The sequence below is a fragment of the Pseudopodoces humilis genome, chromosome 4 (genome assembly GCF_049639895.1).
Source record: "Pseudopodoces humilis isolate 2021_Gansu_Grassland_sample_001 chromosome 4, ASM4963989v1, whole genome shotgun sequence".
In the NCBI taxonomy this organism is placed as follows: Eukaryota; Metazoa; Chordata; class Aves; order Passeriformes; family Paridae; genus Pseudopodoces; species Pseudopodoces humilis.
The window spans coordinates 12,072,936-12,090,928 of NC_142203.1; the positions used below are offsets into that span (position 1 = coordinate 12,072,936).

Genomic DNA, 17,993 nt, shown 5'->3' on the forward strand with positions numbered 1-17,993 from the left:
TAGCCATCCACCAGTCTCTTAATGTAGCCATAAAATTACAGGACTGGACAACATCAGAAACATGCACACAAGGTAAATGCATGGCACTTTTCCTGAAACAAAGGAACAGAGATAAGCATCTATTTCACATAAATCCAGAACCCCAACTTTCAAGTTGTTTTTAAATGTTCCCCAGTCTAAATTTTTTAAATGTCCTGTTTTTCTCCTACACACCAAATGAATCCAAAACAACAGTTGTTTATAATACCTTTTTTATTTTTCAGCCAGAAATACAATTTAAGTTGATATTTCAATAAACAGTGGTGTTTATTCCTTAAACAAATCCCCTATCTCTTTGGCATCAACCATATTCTGTTTTTCAAACTAAAGGCTATAGAGGAAGACTTTACTTTCAAGATCATTGTTCAATACATTAAATTTACACTTTAAATTAGTGTAGTTAACTTTGAAAAAGACACTTTTTTTTTTTTTGGTATTTTCTAATAAACCTAAAAAAAAATAACCAAACCACAAAATGCTTAGTAGTGGACTGCCTTAATTTAAAGTGTTGAGTGATAGACTAAGAACTCTTCATTTTCCAGAGCACATGCACTAACTAGTGCTTTCTAGTAATTCTGAGCAATGAACAAAGAAACAAATAAAAATCTTAACTCTATCAGAAACAATTGATCAAATAATTCACGTTTCAAAGCAATATGAAATTATTTTTAACTTCTGCAGAGATCATCAGGCAAAATCAAGTTTTGCACTTCTTCAGCAAAAGACTGCACCTAAAAAAAAAGAATGAAAACTATTTTTCATTTTTAAACTAAAGTTACCAAAATCTTAGGATACAGCTGTGAAAACTGCATTTAATGTCACGTTTAGATAAAAAAATTCATTAAGTAACAAAAGTAAGCCAGTGCATTATTCTGCTGAAAAATTCAAGATCATCTCTTCAATGCTGACAAGAAATATTTTACTTGCACTCTTGTCAAGAAACAATTTGCCCTCCAGAGCTCGTGTTCAGTGCTTCAAGTCAAATTTCCAAAGATATGTTGAAGTTGACACCTTCTGTTACTATAGATGAAATGAAAATCACAAAATCAAAAACATTACCAACATACCAGTACACACATTCCAGTTTGTCTCAAGACAATGTAAAAAAAACCCCAACAAAACAAAAAAACAAAAAACGACCTGCACTTCCTAAAAGATTTGCTTTAAATAACTGAAATAATTATTCTGAACATGTTTTACAGAATAAAAAGGATAAAGCAATTGCTTTCATGCAGAAACTAAAAAAATAATTTAATAGGATTCAAGTAGCAAAGTTTTCTATTACAAATGAATCTCACCCACATCACCAACACAAGCGCAGTCTCAAAATAAATTGGACTGTTTAAATAGCAAGTGATTCATCCAGTCAAGCTAACTTTCCTGTTCATGTTTTAAGTAAAACCCATACATTTTACTACAGAAACAAAAAGAAAACCCAAAAATACTCCTTGAGTACTTATCCAAAAGCAGTATCTAACATCAAGCCAAAATTAGAAACAACCAGGCAGACATCACCAATTTTTCAGTGTTGAATTACTGTAAATACTAGATGAAGCAGTACAGAAAAAAAAAATCCCAAAAATCAAAAGCTTTTTTTTTGTTAAAATGCGTCCAAAGAAATATCCACTAGTTGCAGTCAAATCTGCATCAGAAGTTGCTTTATCAGCAAAGATTTCTCTCTCCAAGTATTTGCATCTGTCAAGACTGTATTCAAATAAATTACTTTCTGGTAACACTGACCTGATAAAACCACTTATATTGTGGAAAGTTATGTACACAGTACAACAGTGGATTTTTGCAGCAACAGAGAAAAGATCAGAAACCATTTCTAAATTTGAGATGATAGCTCATGTGCTATTCCTTGCAAACATACGATCCCCTCTAAGAGTAAGGTGTTGGAGCTGGTATTGTAGCACTTCTGTGTCAGGAGGTTCCTTAATGTTCATTTTGTCTAAATTGAGGTAGTCCAGTGATTTTGAATGAGACCTTTTACCTTTCAAAAGACGGAGAGGCAGGGGACCATGAAGTGCCTTGTAAGGTTCATAGGGTAAAGCTTTACTGTATTTATCCCCTGAGCTGGGCATTCGTCGTCTCCTCCTTCCATTTACTGCTGGGATCTCATATGGTTGGTAGTACCTACTTCTAGTTTTGTACAAACGCGAGGAACGTGGAAGTCCTGAATCAATATGTTTGGAGCCCAAGTTAGGACCAGATTCTCCTTTATTCTCCTCACTTCCTGTACACTTATGGGCTAGTTTTAGCAGCTCCTCTCCAGTTGCAAAGCCAACCAGGTAGTTAGAATCCATGTGAAGGATCTGATATCCTGCAACTGTCTGCCGTAATGGTGAGCAGGGGGTGCTGGAACAGCGTGGCCTTTCTGCTTCCATCCTGGCTGCAGAACTCACCTCTGCAAGAGGCACAGGGAGGGTGGAGAGGGCAGTTCTGGACTCTCCATTTACATCAACTTCCATTTTAAACACAAAGCTTCGCTCCTAAAAATAAAGCAGAGCTTGTTCAGAAAATGCAACACAAGGTGCTGAGAAAGGACCACAGAACTGCAATTTTGTACCACCCAGAAGTCATAACCAGTACTTACGTATTCACCCTGGTCTTACCTCTGCAGAGTGTCATATAACAGAATCATCACCAACATCAGTCTTTCAAAATTATCTTGGGTGGGTTTTTTATTAAAAGATACCATAAAGATACTGATAATTATTAACAGCTAAAAATATACTTTAATACTATCATACTCAAAAATGGAGCACCTCTCTGGATCATTTTTTCAGCCTTTTGGTGCATTTGATTTCTTGCAGTCCCTCTCATCTTGGTGCATCCATTAGCAGATCCATAGCACCTTCCCCCATCTTTACTGTGTAATTTGTCTACTGACAATATTTTTATTAAGCAAAGCTTTCAAAAAACATGCCTAAAAGATACCACCTCATTCGGACATGACCATGGACCTGATCTGAGTGCACTGCAATACTTCCATCTTCCAGATGTGCAGACAGCTTTCTTTAAATTCAAAGAATGGTAACCTAGCTGTTCCACACCTGTCTGATTAGGTCATCAGCAATCCTCACTCACTCCCCAAGAAAATTCACCTAGCATCTTACTCAAAATTAATCAAACACACACTCTTTTATTCTAATAGGATCCTAATGTATTTCAAACAAAGTATACTGTGTTTAATGAAGATTGTATTTGATTCTTATAAGTATCTTAAGAATAAACATCATTTTTTTCCTATTTCTCTTGGAAATAGACTATCTTACCCTTCCCTCACAACTATTCCAAATAAATTATTTGGTTCCTTCACAAACACAAGTGCTCACTGCAAGCTATTACCATCGCTAACATGGACCATCACAGCAAGTATACATCAGTAGATGCCAGAACACTGGAAAGCATTCTTTTCATTTCTATTTTCAGAGTCATCTGAACCATTTCAGTGACACAGCTACTTCACAAAACAGAAAGGTCACATTTGTTTCAAAATCCATGCTTTCTTCATTGTCAGACTCACTTTTGCTCTAAACTGTAACTAGTGGCTCTGTAGTCAATATATTTTACAAAAAAATTCAGCATAGCTATGTCATGTTTAAGGGCAACAAGACTCGAAGGAAAGTTAGCATCTAAGTGTTAAGCAGAAACAATTCTGAAATTCGTTATGTGTGACCATAAACTACATTCAAAAGCTCATTTTCAATATTTCACAACTAAGACCAACTTAAAAGACACTTCCAAGAGTTTGAAAACTTAGGCACTTGCTGCCACTTTGAGGCTTAGAACATCACGGGCCAAGTAGCAATGACACAACTAACAATGAAATACTTTATTTCTGTAGAAAAAAATTTGTTAATTTTCTGTAGAAAATACATCTTTTTCATTTAGATACCTCACAAAATCCCATTAAGACCAATCTCCATTAGTTTGTTTTAAAATAAGAGAGGGAAGTGTGAAAGTATCCCTTGCAAAAGAAAATACTAGCCTCATGCAAAATATAAGATTACCTTGTTTCTTTTAAGGGACTGGGAAAGAGCAGCTCAAATAGTTGAGCTCAAGTTCAGTCAGAGACTGAAAATCTGTCTGAAACATCTTGGGGGCTTCAAATGTGTCACAGGGTGTGGGTCTGGCAGGGACCTTGCTCTGGTGAGGTGTTGCCCTGCCCCCCACATTCCCCAGCCTCACAGTGTCCATCAGTTATGGCACAATGGAGGCAGCACCCCAGTGGTGCCTAACCCAGCCCGAGTGGCCAAGATACTAAAAGTCCCACCTGCGAGGAAGGGTCTTTAAGAAGGCCCTATGAGACAAGCATATTGTTCTTTAACCCCACCTTCATCTTGGAGCTTTACATCACTGGAACCCAGGAGCTGGTAGCTGCTTTTGTTTTTCTACATCTTTCCTGTCTTTCTCCCTTTCTTCTTCTAACTTTCTTTTCACAGAAGATAATGCCAAATGGATTTAAAGGTTTTCTATGTTCAGTGGGCTGTATCTCTGCTGTGGTGTTTCATGTTTTACTAAATCATTTGACAAAGTTCCTCATCTTCTATAGTTTGCTAGCAAACTTTTCTGTGAATTTTTACCTCTTGAGGATATCTGGTTGGTATTTCTCTTTTACATCTACCCAGACCAAAAGAATCTTGGTTTAACCCTGGATTTAAATAACTGGGGTGTGATGTTTCTTCCCTGCTTAGTCCCCAGTCACCCTGCTTGTCCCTGCTATTTTATTATGCTAATAAACAAGGAGTAAACAAAATGCCCACTGTTCTGCTAAAGAGGATTTTATTTGCCTTTAACAGACTTATATTATAGAGAGACTATTTCTAATGTTCCTTTAGTCTTAAATGGTCTCTTTTAATTCTCAGTCATGGTGTATTTAGGATTCTTCATTACCAGTTTTGCATACCATAACTTTTGCAAATATACTTCACCCAACGAGTTTTTAAGCATTTTGGGGTTGGACTAGATGGTCTGGGGTTGGAATAAATGATCTTCAGAAATCCCTTCCAACCCTAACAATTCTGTGAATAGAACAATACTGGTAAAACGGTTAAATAAAGAATTGAAATACTGAAGCAAACCAGACACCAAAAAGTTTCACTGCAGAAGGTCCACACAACTCAATAATGCTTCCTATCATATTTAATTGAATTCAATATATATTTATGGATTCAGTTACCAGTTTTAGAATAGCAGAAGCAGTTGCTTCCTACTTTAACACCGTATCAAGCAGTGAAACAGTAAATCTGGTAAGGCTTCAGCTACTGAAGAAGACAAAGATATTAATGACAATTTGTTAAATTGAAATTATGCACCACAAGGCACAACACACAGAAATTCTGCATTACAATTTTCTACTACCCTAGAATTTTATGCAAGAAACATAAATATCTGTTCTTCCTCTTAAATCCAAAGTTCCACCCTGTAGTTTGGAAATCTCTCCTGAAAACTTCCAGAAAGACTCAATTTGTTCTGTTAAAAGAAACTGAAATGATGCTACAAAAAAACCACAGAAAACAAATAAACCCACCCCCCCCCCAAAAAAAAATCCCAAACAATAAAACCCCAAAACAAACAACAAGCACAGAACAAACAAAACATTTGCAATAGCAGTATCTGCCCTAAAGAAGAGGAAAGAGGAAGAGATATCTTCATGCACTTTGGGAGTTTAAAGTAACACAAAGGCTCTTCCCATAGCACAACTTTTAAAATTGATTTCCTTTTGTTTGAAACATGGGAGTGTGCTCTGGTAACCAAAAGCAATCAACTTGGAAAAGCAACCCTGCAGAACGGAAGGAGTCAGCAGTTCACTGCACAGTAATTACCCTCACTGTAAACCCGTACAAAGGAAAATCAGAGCAGAAAGTCTTCCAGCCAGCAAGGTCCAGTCTAGTACTAAAGGTTCTGAAACTGCAGAACTCTCATTCTCTGCTGCAGTGTGAAGGAAAATACTAAAACCAAGCAATCCTGTCAGACATTTGAAAACAACAGCAGTATTAGAAGCTGGTGCCACAAGCATCAGAAACTCAAGGGAACAGCACTGCTAGCTGGTGATATGAATGACTGGCCAGCTGCATAAGCAAAGGACCAAAACTCAATATGTATGTGCTCAGCTCCTCTTTCCCAAGACTTTTAATGCCAGTTATTCAAACTGCCCTACAGTCTCAAAATTATTTGTATCCTTATCTAGGAAAAAAAACAAACAACCAAAACCAAAAACAAACAAAAAAAAAATCAACAGAAAAGACATAAAGACATTATTTAGAAGACTCCTATGAAAGAAAACAGAAAATAATTTGAGATTCACAATGAGTGTACGTACCATCACCTATAAATAGATATTTAAAATTTTTTTACAGTATTTTAGGACATTTCTATGGTTATAAAGTATTTGATAACTTCTGTTATGTTCACTGCTGTTTACAAGTATAAGCTCATCACTAATTCCCAGCATCAGTTATAACACTGGATAAAGCAGTATGCCTGTTTAAAAAGATGGCTGCCTCTGATGACAGCTGGCTTGTTGTCTTCTTGCCTCTCAAACAGAATGACAATAGAGTGATGCCAATTCAAGACAATTTGTAATTAAAGATTATTATTGAATCAAAGCAAGGAGACTAAGAACAATATGGCATATCCTTTGCTGCTTGTCCACATATTAAAAAAAATATGCAAAATAACTGAAAATAGCAGTTACCAAAATAATTAACTTGACCAACACCTACCAGAATGGCCTTCAGAACAAAACTCAATGAGATTTTACAAGATTTTATTAATTCTCTTTGTATATTTACAAATATACTCTGCATATAAAGTAACTAGACCTAATCCAGATAAAGACTGAGAAAATTGTCTAAAACACAGGGCAGGGAAATAATGAAGATAAATACTAGATTAACTACTAAACATCACTGTATGACCTCAAGAATACATTAATATTATTGGGATAGTTCTTTCAGTGTAAAACCATCAAACTTTCCACATTTTGCAAATATAAAGACTTTCTAGTTATAGAATCTTTCACAAAGTTGTTAGACACCGTTCATATCCTTCTCATAACACGGGACAAATGAGAAACAGTCATGCATGACCCACTAGGGCCTAATATCACAATATATGCACTGTAAATCATTTGTTGTTGAAATTATTTCTTGCCATGTGCCTCACTGCACTCAAAATCTTGTTTGTTTGTTTTTTTCCCCCAATAAAATGTTACCTCTTCTGTTACATGCATTACTTACTATCTTTTTGAGGAAAGAAATGTGACTTACAAAATACAAACATTAATTACCCAATTTTTAAAGACAAAAAAATATGAAGAGGATTTTCCTTGATACTCTTACGCTTTGTAGAAAGTCTATATTATTTTGTAGCCACTGTAAGTTACTTTTAACAAAATAACTAGTTCTCTGTAATTTCACATTTCTATTGTTACTTATCTCCCCAGATAGAATCTGAATTGATTTTAAAACATGTCTTTTATTTTTCTTTTAGATAAGCATTAAATTTCTGTCCATTCAGTAAATGTTTTCTTCTTAAGCACTTATTCTTCCTCCTAGATGCCAAGCCTGTAGGCAATACTATTAGCTAAGAATCACTAAGATATGTCACATTGATAAAATGATAGCAATTGCAACAAGAAAAAGGAGAATGGAGATGGCAGAGGTGATACCAACTGTAAAAGAGTCAAACATAATGAATAGAGATATCAAGCCAGTTTTGACACCTTCCCTTCTCTGTGCTGCCATTACTTGATATATACAATGCACTTAGAAGACAAAATGTTTGTCTGTTAAACACAGGAGTAAGTGAAACCACCCAGCATGTTTGAAGCTGGGACACTTTCAATTACTTCAATTGTCTTTTTGATAAGAGTATAAAATAAGGTCTACATCATTCCCCTTGCAGTCTGAAGGGAAAAAAAAGTTTGTTGTTTCTTACAAGAAATTCCATACCCCTCTAAGCTAAAGAGAATGGGGGCAATATTAAATTGCTGTACCACATAAGACAACATTCAGATGGAGTAACAACTAAGTGTAGTACAGATTTACTTCCTCAAAACTACATGCAAGAAAATTAAATTATGCTTAAGACATACAATATAATCCTACAGACCTTAAGAAAACATGAACTGATATTACTGAATTTATAAAGCTAGCGCAGTAACTTCAGAATGCAATGTAAAACAACAGCCTACAAAACAACTAGTAAAGTGTGTGTTTTGGTGGAGAAAAGCGGGGGCTCTTGTCAACGGGTAAAATATTAAGCCATTCAGCTACCCAGTATACCAAGCAATAAATACCACATGGCTTATATAAAACTAGGATTTACAAAATGTTCTTTTTGAAAAGAATTTCTACCAATATGCTCCTACTCCAAGTAGCAGTGACCAGTTTTTCAATTCTTGTTATTAACACAGTTTTAAACAGTGTTTAAAACTATTATGATTCAGAAAACTACCTTTTAAAATTGAAGATGGTCAAAAGTGCGCTACTGAAAAACTACAACTAGCAACACAAGTGACTAGCTCAGACCAAATCAGCATGACAGAGCATACAGTTTACAAAGAAAAGAGACAGATGGAATGTTCAGAGTCTGACCAGACTAATGAATTTTGTATGAAGAGACTTAGCAAGCAGAACTGAAAGAAAATGGTGGGAAAGAAGGCCATTTAACATCTCTCTGCCAAGTGATACTAGATGGAAGTGTTTAACAGACAGTAACTTCTCTGACATATTTAGTTTTCCACATGGACAATGCGACCCCCTTGCTGGACTGAATCACAGACAAACACCTCCCCTTCACTTGGTCTGTAAAATGATGCTCCTGGCCAGCATAAAGGTGGTTGTTTACTATGCTGACTCTTCAAAAAGTAAAACAGTGAGATACATGCAAAAAAGTTGATACATATTGTAACAAAAATAATTTTTATTCCTTATTGGATTAGTAAGTACAATAATGTGTCCCTTATCATTTAATTTCTTCTTCTCTGTATTTTTGATCTTCTATCTTTTCATCAACTAAAATCTAAGTTTCACCTTCGAAGTTCTTCTTACTTTCACGTTAGCTCACTTGGGAAGACACCACACAACCTGACTTGGCAACAAAAAACTAAACTGCCTTTTAAAAATAAGAGACAGAAACAAACAAACAAAAGACATCATTCCAGTTTTTACCAAATAAATACTAACTTCTTTAATTTAAAAACCAAAGTTCTAATGGGACTATGGGTCTCCACTGTTACTGTGTTAAAGAAGAAATTCAGGTTGGGCAATGTTCTATACTTACAAGTCAGTGCAGCTCTGGTGACATTATTTTGAAATTATCAGACTAAACAATACAATATTCAGCCTTTGACTAGGAACAGCTATATCAAAGAAATAAACTTTAAAAATGCACCTACTCACAGATATTATTTAAAAAAATGTTTAATCAATGCAATTTAGTTTTTTCATTTTTTTTAATGGAAGTACTTTAAGCACTCTCTCAAGCTCAGTAGAGTAATGTACATAAAGGTTTTAAAGTTTTGTTGTTTGCCTGATTCTCAAATGCTCCTTCCCTTACTTAAATGCTGCTTAAAAACCAGTGTAATGCAAGTGTGGAGTAACAATTAGTAAAAGCCCAACAGTACATGCAGTTACAGTAAATTTCTATTTCAGACTTACAACTAGTGTGAACAGAAATCTTCTTCCCAGAACATTCAGTTCTGACTCATCTGACTTTGCCATACCAATACCACATTTGCATATGATTATACGTGCCCAATGGCCAAGCCAGCAGCATAAGGCTGATCAAAGAAGAGACTGTACAGAAAGCCACACTATAATGCCCGTACTCTGACACAAGAGCCTAATTTCTGTGATTGCATTGCCACAGCCTCATTTCCCTCTGCTTCAAAGACACTGTGAGAACCATCCTCCTCTATCTTCATTATCCTAACAAATGCTCTTCCTCAGGGGGGAAAATAAAAGCTGAAGCAAGTACATCTGGTTATCTGGAATATGGTTCAAAATATATCAACAGCAGGAGGGTAGTGGGAGAAGCAGCTTTCTGACATTGGTTCATTTCTGCATGCAGCTATGCAAGCAAAATGTATGAAATCCTGGCCTGCTCCAGAGAACACAGTAACAAACACATGCTCCTAAGAAACACCTATTAGAGTTCATAATTTCCTATTTTCTTTGTAATAGAGAATACATTTTTGCTAGGCAAAACCCTTTAGAAAACCGCATATAAATAATATATATACAGAGAGCTAAGATCTGAGATTGCTTTCCTACCTTCTGCAGACCACTCAAAACAGCACCACAGCTGCTCAAAGACACTCTTCCAGTAAGTGTGCAGAGACAGGACTGGAAAAACATGCCTGCTAATGAATCAAAGCAGCTTAGCAAGTTTCATACTCTAAAGTAACACTTGAATGCACCTTGAGTGCACAAGGGCAGTCAGTGAGCTTCACAGGCCATACAGTAAATATTAAGACAAAACTCTCAGTCTCTGTCTACTCTTCACTAAGCAAAATTTATTACAAAGAAATATAAAAACCACAGAAGGTTAACTATGCACACATTGTTACTATCAGAATCAACAGGTCATATCCAAGTTTAGCACTTGCCTGAGTCATAGGGCTGCCAGTGGCTTTAAACTGCAACTGAGGAGACAGTTATGCACACTAAATAAATACATACACTAATGCTAGATACAGCTGCACACAGCTAAGTTCTGGGCTTTTCCACCGCTTACACTGTCACCCATCGGGTGGCACGGACAGCGCACCAGGAGCAGCGTCAGCGGAGGCTGCAGGCCCCACATGGCGGCTCCCCGGCCTCCCTGCACACACGGGGACCACCACCAACGTCCTGGTCTCCCTCTAGGGCTGCCGGGCAGCGTCTGCCATGTTCCTCCCTACCGGCTCAGCCGGGGCCGCAGGGCGGGCTGTGGGGCCTGCAGGAACGCGGGGCCGCCACTCGCACCACACGACCTGGCGGTGCCCGGCCACGGCGCACCCAGCCCTTCAGTCCGTGGGCCCTGCCGCCCTCTGGGGACCCGGTTCGCACTGTCCAACCCCCCAGGCCTCCCCGACGGCGGCACCACCGCGCCTACGGCGGGCTCCACCGCCCACCCGCAGAGCTCCCGCCCTACGGCTCCTCCCTCGGCCCACCCAGCTCCGGGAGCCCAGGGCAGGGCCAGAGACCGGGGCTCAATTCCCGCCCTCTCCTACCTGCGGCCCAGCGCGGCGGGGCCCGGAAGGCAGCTGCTGTCAGGGGCGGCGTGCGGGTCGCTCCTGTTCCCCGGGCCCGCCCGGCGCCGGGTTGAGGGCGGAGCGCGCGGCGGCTTCGTACGGAGCATGCAGGCCGTCCTGAGCTCCGCCTCCCTCCCCGGCCTGAGCCTCGGTATCTTCCACCTATCCCGAGTCTGGTTTTAATAAACGTTTGTCGTCTGTGCCATTTTCTGTCGTATACAGCTGTAGAAATGTATGAAGTACCCGTCTCTTGGTGACTTTCTCATCGCAGGAATACTGCCCATTTCTGTAGTATTTCCATGCAGCCTACAAAGTTTGAAAGCTGACTAGACAACAAACCTTTATTAACGGGTTTTTCTGACAGCCAGTTAGATAATTTCCCTATTGTATTTTGCTGCTATTACTGCAGCAAACCTTGCAAACAATTGCTTAACTTGGCTTTTTCAAGTAAATTGGAAGGGGAAGAAAAGGTGTCCTGTCACAGTCCTGTTTTTCCCCTTTAATAAGAGTTCTACCACACAGCTATTAAACCCCTAAGGATGGACTTGGGCTAGGTTTAGTTTCTGAAACTGAGTCTTTAAAGACTCAAACACACAGCTGAAAATCACAGCATTACTGTGATTGGGAAGGCATTAATGACCCACATAAAAAAGCCATATTCTGCTCTCCCTCTAGTCCTAATGGTCCTGCCAAGGAAGTAGCAGGTGCTCTGGTCTTGAATTGCACTGAAGGCTGTCAGCCTTCCATTCCATATGCACCCCGACTAACCACTGTGCACCCAAATGCTCCTGGAATTTGTGTTTCTTGGAAATTCTCAGAACAAACAACAGAGAAATAAAACTCATGGTTTTTATAAGGCATTTTGATTACAAGCTTTGCAAGTCCTTAAGAGTCATAGGGTTTGCAAGATCACAAAAAAAGCTCTAAGAACTAAATGAGTAAATTTATCACAGAACACGGGGAATGTATCTTATCAAGCAGCAGTCTAAGAAAAGGAACCTGGAGTGTAACTCCATGGGCATTATGAAGCTCCATGTTCCTTAAGTACACAACCTCCTTTGGCTCATGTTGACACCTGCAATACTGGCCTGAGTGGGACATCCCATCTTCCTGTGTTGTCCCGAAGTATAAATGAGGCTGTAAGATCTTGTCAGCTACTATGTCACAGCTTTCTCCCAACACACTTCCTCCCAACAACTTCATGCTCTTGCTGTCAACTGAGTTTTCAGTCAGACTCTGAAATTAAATTTCAAGGAGGAGATGGTAGGCAGCAGTAGTGATTGACTTTAGGAGACAGCAGGTGCTTATAATGTGTTCTGACTAAATAACTCTTTAAAAGAAAACATATTTTCCAGATTAGCAGCGTAATAAATGGAATTGATTCGTGCTAACTAGATGGTAACTATCTGGAAAGCTATTATTAGGAGCAATCAAAAGAATCAGTGTCACAAGGCAGATGCACCCCTTTACAGATGTTGTTACATGTTAAAATTGAGGTACAGGATGTAGTTTGGAAGACAAGTGGTGTCCCAAGACGAAAATGGCCTTGAGATGGACAAAATTAGAATGACTTTAGGCATTGGGCCTAAAAATCAGTAAATATCAGACTAACGAGTAGACTTACATAACGACGCTTAGTACGCACGTGAAAACCTGCAAGGTTATTCAGGGGATAACAAGGAAGAGGAGAAGCCTTTGGCAAAAAAACACCAAAAGAAGACTGAAGACCCCCTAACAACAAGTGAGGCATGCACTGTGAAGAAAAGTGATATAAAGTCAGAAAAATCGGAAATAGCAGGAAACATATTGGAAACATTAATGAATATGTATAAGCATACAGTATACAAGTTTAACTTGAAGGGCTTTGTTTTGTACGTGAGGCAGAGTGGGAAGCCTCCATACCCCAGTTGGTTTTGCTTATGCTTTAATCATACTTAATTACTGGCAAATTATATATATAAATTGTAATTTTTTACTAAATTGTATTATTTTACTAAACTTTATTATTTTATACCGAATTACTATTCAATTTACTAAATTGTATTCATTTTTAATTAAAATGTTATTAACTCAAGGGAACTAGTTGTCAAAATTCTAATTTCATTTATAACAGCAGGACTGCTAATGTCCCATCATGTGTTTCCCTCCTCTCTCCAAATATTTTAGTATTTAATTAGCTGTAAAAATTATTAACATTTATCACACTAAGAGAATTAACATGGTGCAAACTTTTAAATTCCTAGGCACTGAAAGAAGGGCAGATCCTGAAAATTTCTGCTAAAGCTAGTATACAAATTCCATACCAAATATTTGAAAATGAACCTGTGAAAAACGAGGTTCACATATTTTTTTATAGAATTTAGAAGTTTAATAAAAAAGACAATTAGGAGATAAAAATAAAATAAAGCATACAGATACAGCCGGGTGTCTCTGCATTCAGCCAAGAGAACACCCCTACTAACAAAGGATTGTCCCTTAAAAACAGAACCCTACTACATATCCATGAATTCTCATACATATTCATACATTCTCCTTAGGATTTTTGGTGTTCTTCTGTTTAGTTTTCACTTGCCCCCTTTCCAATAGATCAATCTTCTTGGTGCCATTGAGATTTACATTCCCTGATAACAGAAATGCAATAAATTCCTCCTCCAGAACTCTGGTCACAGTGGTCTTCGTCTGGATAAGATAGTTTACAAATGCAGGGGGGTCTCCAGCTATCTTTTTCAGTCTTTGGGTTATACAAACAAAAGTTTTTGTTTTAATACTATGCCATAGCCTAACATATATGTATTATACCACTATTTCTAAGTTTCATCAAGAACAGAAATAAAGGAAACTATATTAATACAGCTAAATTTTCTAATCTTATACATATAATGTTCATTATAATGTTTGCGAAAAGCCAATAATATCATATGCATTTATAACAAACCTATAGCTTCCTAAATCCCCGCATTTGTCAAATTTTGCATCTTCAATGTTATCACACTGTTAAGATTTTACCAAGATAAACTACTGTACTTCATTGCTTTTTTTTTTTTGCAATGTTTATCAAGGCATCCAAGATTTTACATGGAAAATGTAATGGAAAATGGAAGATACTTTAGAAAACTTGGGCTTTGTTTTCCCACAGAAGATCTGATTAACACTTTTTGGTCCTACTGCAACACAGAGGGAAGGAGACCATTCCAAGACATTTTCTCTGCATCATCCTGGCCAGAACATGAAATACCAATATCTTAGAATGTCTGTGCTCATCAGTAGCTTACCACATCAGTGACAGTGAATTAGAATGACAATACAATTTTTAAGTAAACACAATGTAAAAGGTAAAATACATAGAAAACAGCTCAATTTCTATTCTCATCAAGCTCTTCCTGATTTATTATCCTTAGAGTGCCTTTATCAAAAGACTTATTTTTCTTGCTATTCCTGAATTACATGTTTGCACATTGGAAACTTACTGCATTGGGCTGGAGTTTATCTGTCTCTATCAGTTTGGCCTGCTCCAGGAGTGGGTCACACCCCAGGATCAGGATGACCTGAGGTGTGACTAGAGAACTTGCTCTACGGCTTTTTGGCTGTCAGTCTGTGCTCTGAGGAGACAACAATGACGGGGAGGTCTTTTGCATGGGAGAGTAGAGGATTTATTGCTCTGGAGAATCTTGGGGGCAAAAGAAAATGCAAGTGGGCAACAGCTGAAACAAGGAGGCAGTTCAAAGGGAGGGTACAAAGCACCAGCTAATCAGAGATATCCTGGGGAGGGTAAAAGGCAGGGTTCACAAAATCATCATCCAGTGAGGGAGGTAGGGGGGGAAAGTTGGGTCACATGGACTAATCAAGCGTCAAAGTTTAGGGGATTTCCGAAGTGGAATTCCAGGCATGTGGTGGGCCTAGGATAGGATTGACAGGACACTCAGGGTAGACTGACAATGTGGGGTGGGAGGGTCTCATTTGGACCAAACCATCAACTTGGGCAATAACAGAACATACCATTAATAAGAAACACACTGCAACAGAAACTGCTATGATGTTTTGAGCATTACTGCAGTAACTAAATTAAACAGCTGAAAGCTAAGCAATTTATAGAATATTTACTCATTGTGTTTGGCTAACACGGATGTAATTCCAAAGCCTAATGAGACAAACATTTTTATTAAATATGCACTTTCTTTTCCCTTTGGAAGAAATGTCACCATTATTTTGAAAATCTGATTTTTGCTGGAAATCCAGAACCACGTTCAGGAAGAAAAACAAGATACTAATTTGAGAGGGGACAGGAAAGAGGAAAGCAACTCTGAGGAGGGTGTGGCTGATGTGGCAGAATAATGTAATATTGGGGGACAAGGTAAAATAAAGCAATATTATTATATTAAAAGACAAAGAAATAAATTTTTGGTATTGCCATATAACTTGCAACTTTTGCCATCCAAATTCAAAAGTTTAGTAATTTCTTAAAGGACTATTTGGCTAAGTTAAAAACTTAGGAGACCAGTGAATACAGTGAAAATTTACTTAAAACCTAAAACCAAAATTTCTTAAGCACATTATTTATTAAAATACCATCCTATTTTTTTCATATAACCATTTAAAAAATAAGTTTAATAAGTGTGAAAAGCATCCTTTGATTATTTATTGGGCCAAATTGACTTTTTTTCCAAATTAAGCTGATTTCAGCTGGAATAACAGCTACTTAAGCAAGGCAAAATTTTGTCCTATAGACACAAACACATGAAAGAATATGAAAAAAGTGGTGGGTTTGGAGCTTTGTGCATTTTGCAGATGTTCAGTTAGTACCAGCTCTGATTCCGAGCATCTGGAAGCAAAAAATAGAACTATTCAATGCGAAAAGACACACTGGCTTACACCATGAGGTCTAAAAGTTACTGGGAAAGGGAAGTGAAGTTTTTGACCAGTCTTTAACAAAATATGCACTTAGTGTGCACATGTGTAGGGAGAAGAAAATACCTGCCTGTGTTGCTGTAGGTCTGTTAGCTGAACGTAAGTTTATCAAAATCAAACTGTACATAGTTAAGGAGGAAGAGAAGTGATAAAGACATGTCTGTGAGTGGACCTGATTGCTCACAGAGTTGGTGTAGTCTCTATCCTTCAAGGCTGTAAAGCCCAAGCTGGATAAAGTGACATGGTTTGGTCCCACAGATGATTCTGATTTGAGCAAGACATTGGACCACAGTCCTCCTAAGGGCATTTACATCCTGAGTTACTCTGTGTTTCTATGATCCTTGTTTAACCTTACTGATTTTGGATTGAATACATAGCCTATGTTGAGGTTAAAATATATGTCGATTAATAACAGAATAGAATAAGAATAGAACAGAACAGTTGGAAAGGACCCACAATGACCATTTAGTTTAACTGCCTGACTGCTTCAGGGCTGACCAAATTTCTAGCCCATTATGAAGGACATAATCTAGATGCCTGTTTTTAAGACACTGACAGGTTCAGGGTATCAACCACCTCTCTAGAAAGCCTGTGCTAGGGTTTGACCACCCTTGTCATTCCTAATGTCCAGTCAGAACCTGTCCTGATGCAGCTTTGAACCATTCCCACACACCCTGTTGCTGAATTGCAGGGAGAAGAGCTCAGCACCTCCTTCCCCACTTTCCCTCCTCTGGGAGCTGAACACAGCAGTGATGTTGCCCCTCAGCCTCCTTCTCTCCAAACCCCACCACGCCTTGCAGGACAGACTTTCCAGCCATTCTACCTGCCTGCCTGGCCTTCTGGATGTATTCAGGTGCCTTAGCATTGTTCTTAATTTTTGTGGCCCAGAACTGCATACAGTTTTACTCTCTCATAACTAATACGGAAGCTAGAAAAGGCAGGAACCTCCCAGGTATTTGCTTTTTTCATTCCATTCCGTTTCAAATACAATGTCATTTCAGTCTTTTGAATTCCCTTGGTTGAATCTTCTCCTTTGTTTTCTTTTCTATTTTTCAGTATTTGTAACACTACATGTTCTGAGCAAGTACTCTTTAAAAATGTCTACAGACTCAGTTTAAATTCATAAAAAGATGGAACTACTTTTCATAGTAGCCTTTTAAAATAATTTATGGAAGTTTTACATATAATATTTTAAATCTAAATATAGTCCCAGCCATCACCCAAAAGAGAAAAAGCTATCAGGAGTCTGAAGACAAATAAGACAGGACGTCTGAATTGACTTATACTCAGATTTGAAAAGATTCACATAGTTTTAGTACTTGTTTTAGTATACAACAAGTAACAACTTTATTAAATAAAGGAGCAGTTATTCCTTCTTCTGGAGAGATGAAACAGGAGATTTAGTAAGACAGCTGCGACCAGACCAAAAAAGCTTAGTTGGAAGCAAAGATAATTCATTATATGTTGTAGTGGGCTTTTTAGTTTGCCAGCAAGGTTAGAGGCTTTCGTGTCTGTTTTTTTCCCTCGCTGCCGCGATTGAAGCTTCTGCTGGGTTCTCCCCGCCCCTCCCCCCTCTCCGGCTGCTGCGGTTGTGCCTGCCGCCCCCGCTGCCTGCGGGCCCGCGCCTCCCTCGGTCTCATTGTGTTTTCCCCCACCTTGCGCCTTACCCCGCAGCGGGCCCCGGCCCGCGAGACCCCAGGCTCCGGCTTCAGCTCGTGTTTCTCCCCGCACTGTGTCCGCCTCCGTTTTCCCTCCGGGCGGCCCGCGCGGCCGAGGGAGACCTGCTCCTTTCTTGTCGGGG

At 38.5% G+C, this 17,993-nt stretch overlaps 1 protein-coding gene across 6 annotated transcripts; it reads right to left on the minus strand.

Moving 5' to 3' along the window:
- Positions 1–234: 234 nt before the first annotated feature.
- MACIR (macrophage immunometabolism regulator) lies at positions 235–17,993 on the minus strand. 6 transcript variants are annotated; one of them, XM_088054317.1, is made up of 3 exons: positions 11,267–11,321; positions 10,326–10,411; positions 235–2,531 (listed from the first exon to the last, which is right to left on the minus strand). In XM_088054317.1, the coding sequence occupies exons 2-3, from the start codon at positions 10,407–10,409 to the stop codon at positions 1,887–1,889; spliced, it is 729 nt and encodes a 242-aa protein (XP_087910443.1). In that variant the 5' UTR covers positions 10,410–10,411; positions 11,267–11,321; the 3' UTR covers positions 235–1,886. The 6 variants fall into 6 exon arrangements, with proteins under 6 accessions (XP_087910443.1, XP_087910446.1, XP_087910445.1 ...); XM_088054320.1 differs by lacking the exon at positions 11,267–11,321 and having other exon boundaries at positions 235–770; positions 2,033–2,531; positions 10,326–10,454; XM_088054319.1 differs by lacking the exon at positions 11,267–11,321 and having other exon boundaries at positions 235–1,059; positions 2,033–2,531; positions 10,326–10,454.

Excerpts from the sequence above, each read along its gene's own strand:
- MACIR (XM_088054317.1), bottom strand. The coding sequence starts at position 10,409 with ATGTTTTTCCAGTCCTGTCTCTGCACACTTACTGGAAGAGTGTCTTTG. Across the intron at positions 2,532-10,325 it reads TTTTGAGTGGTCTGCAGAAG|GAGCGAAGCTTTGTGTTTAA; the intron begins GTAGGAAAGCAA and ends CTTTATTTTTAG.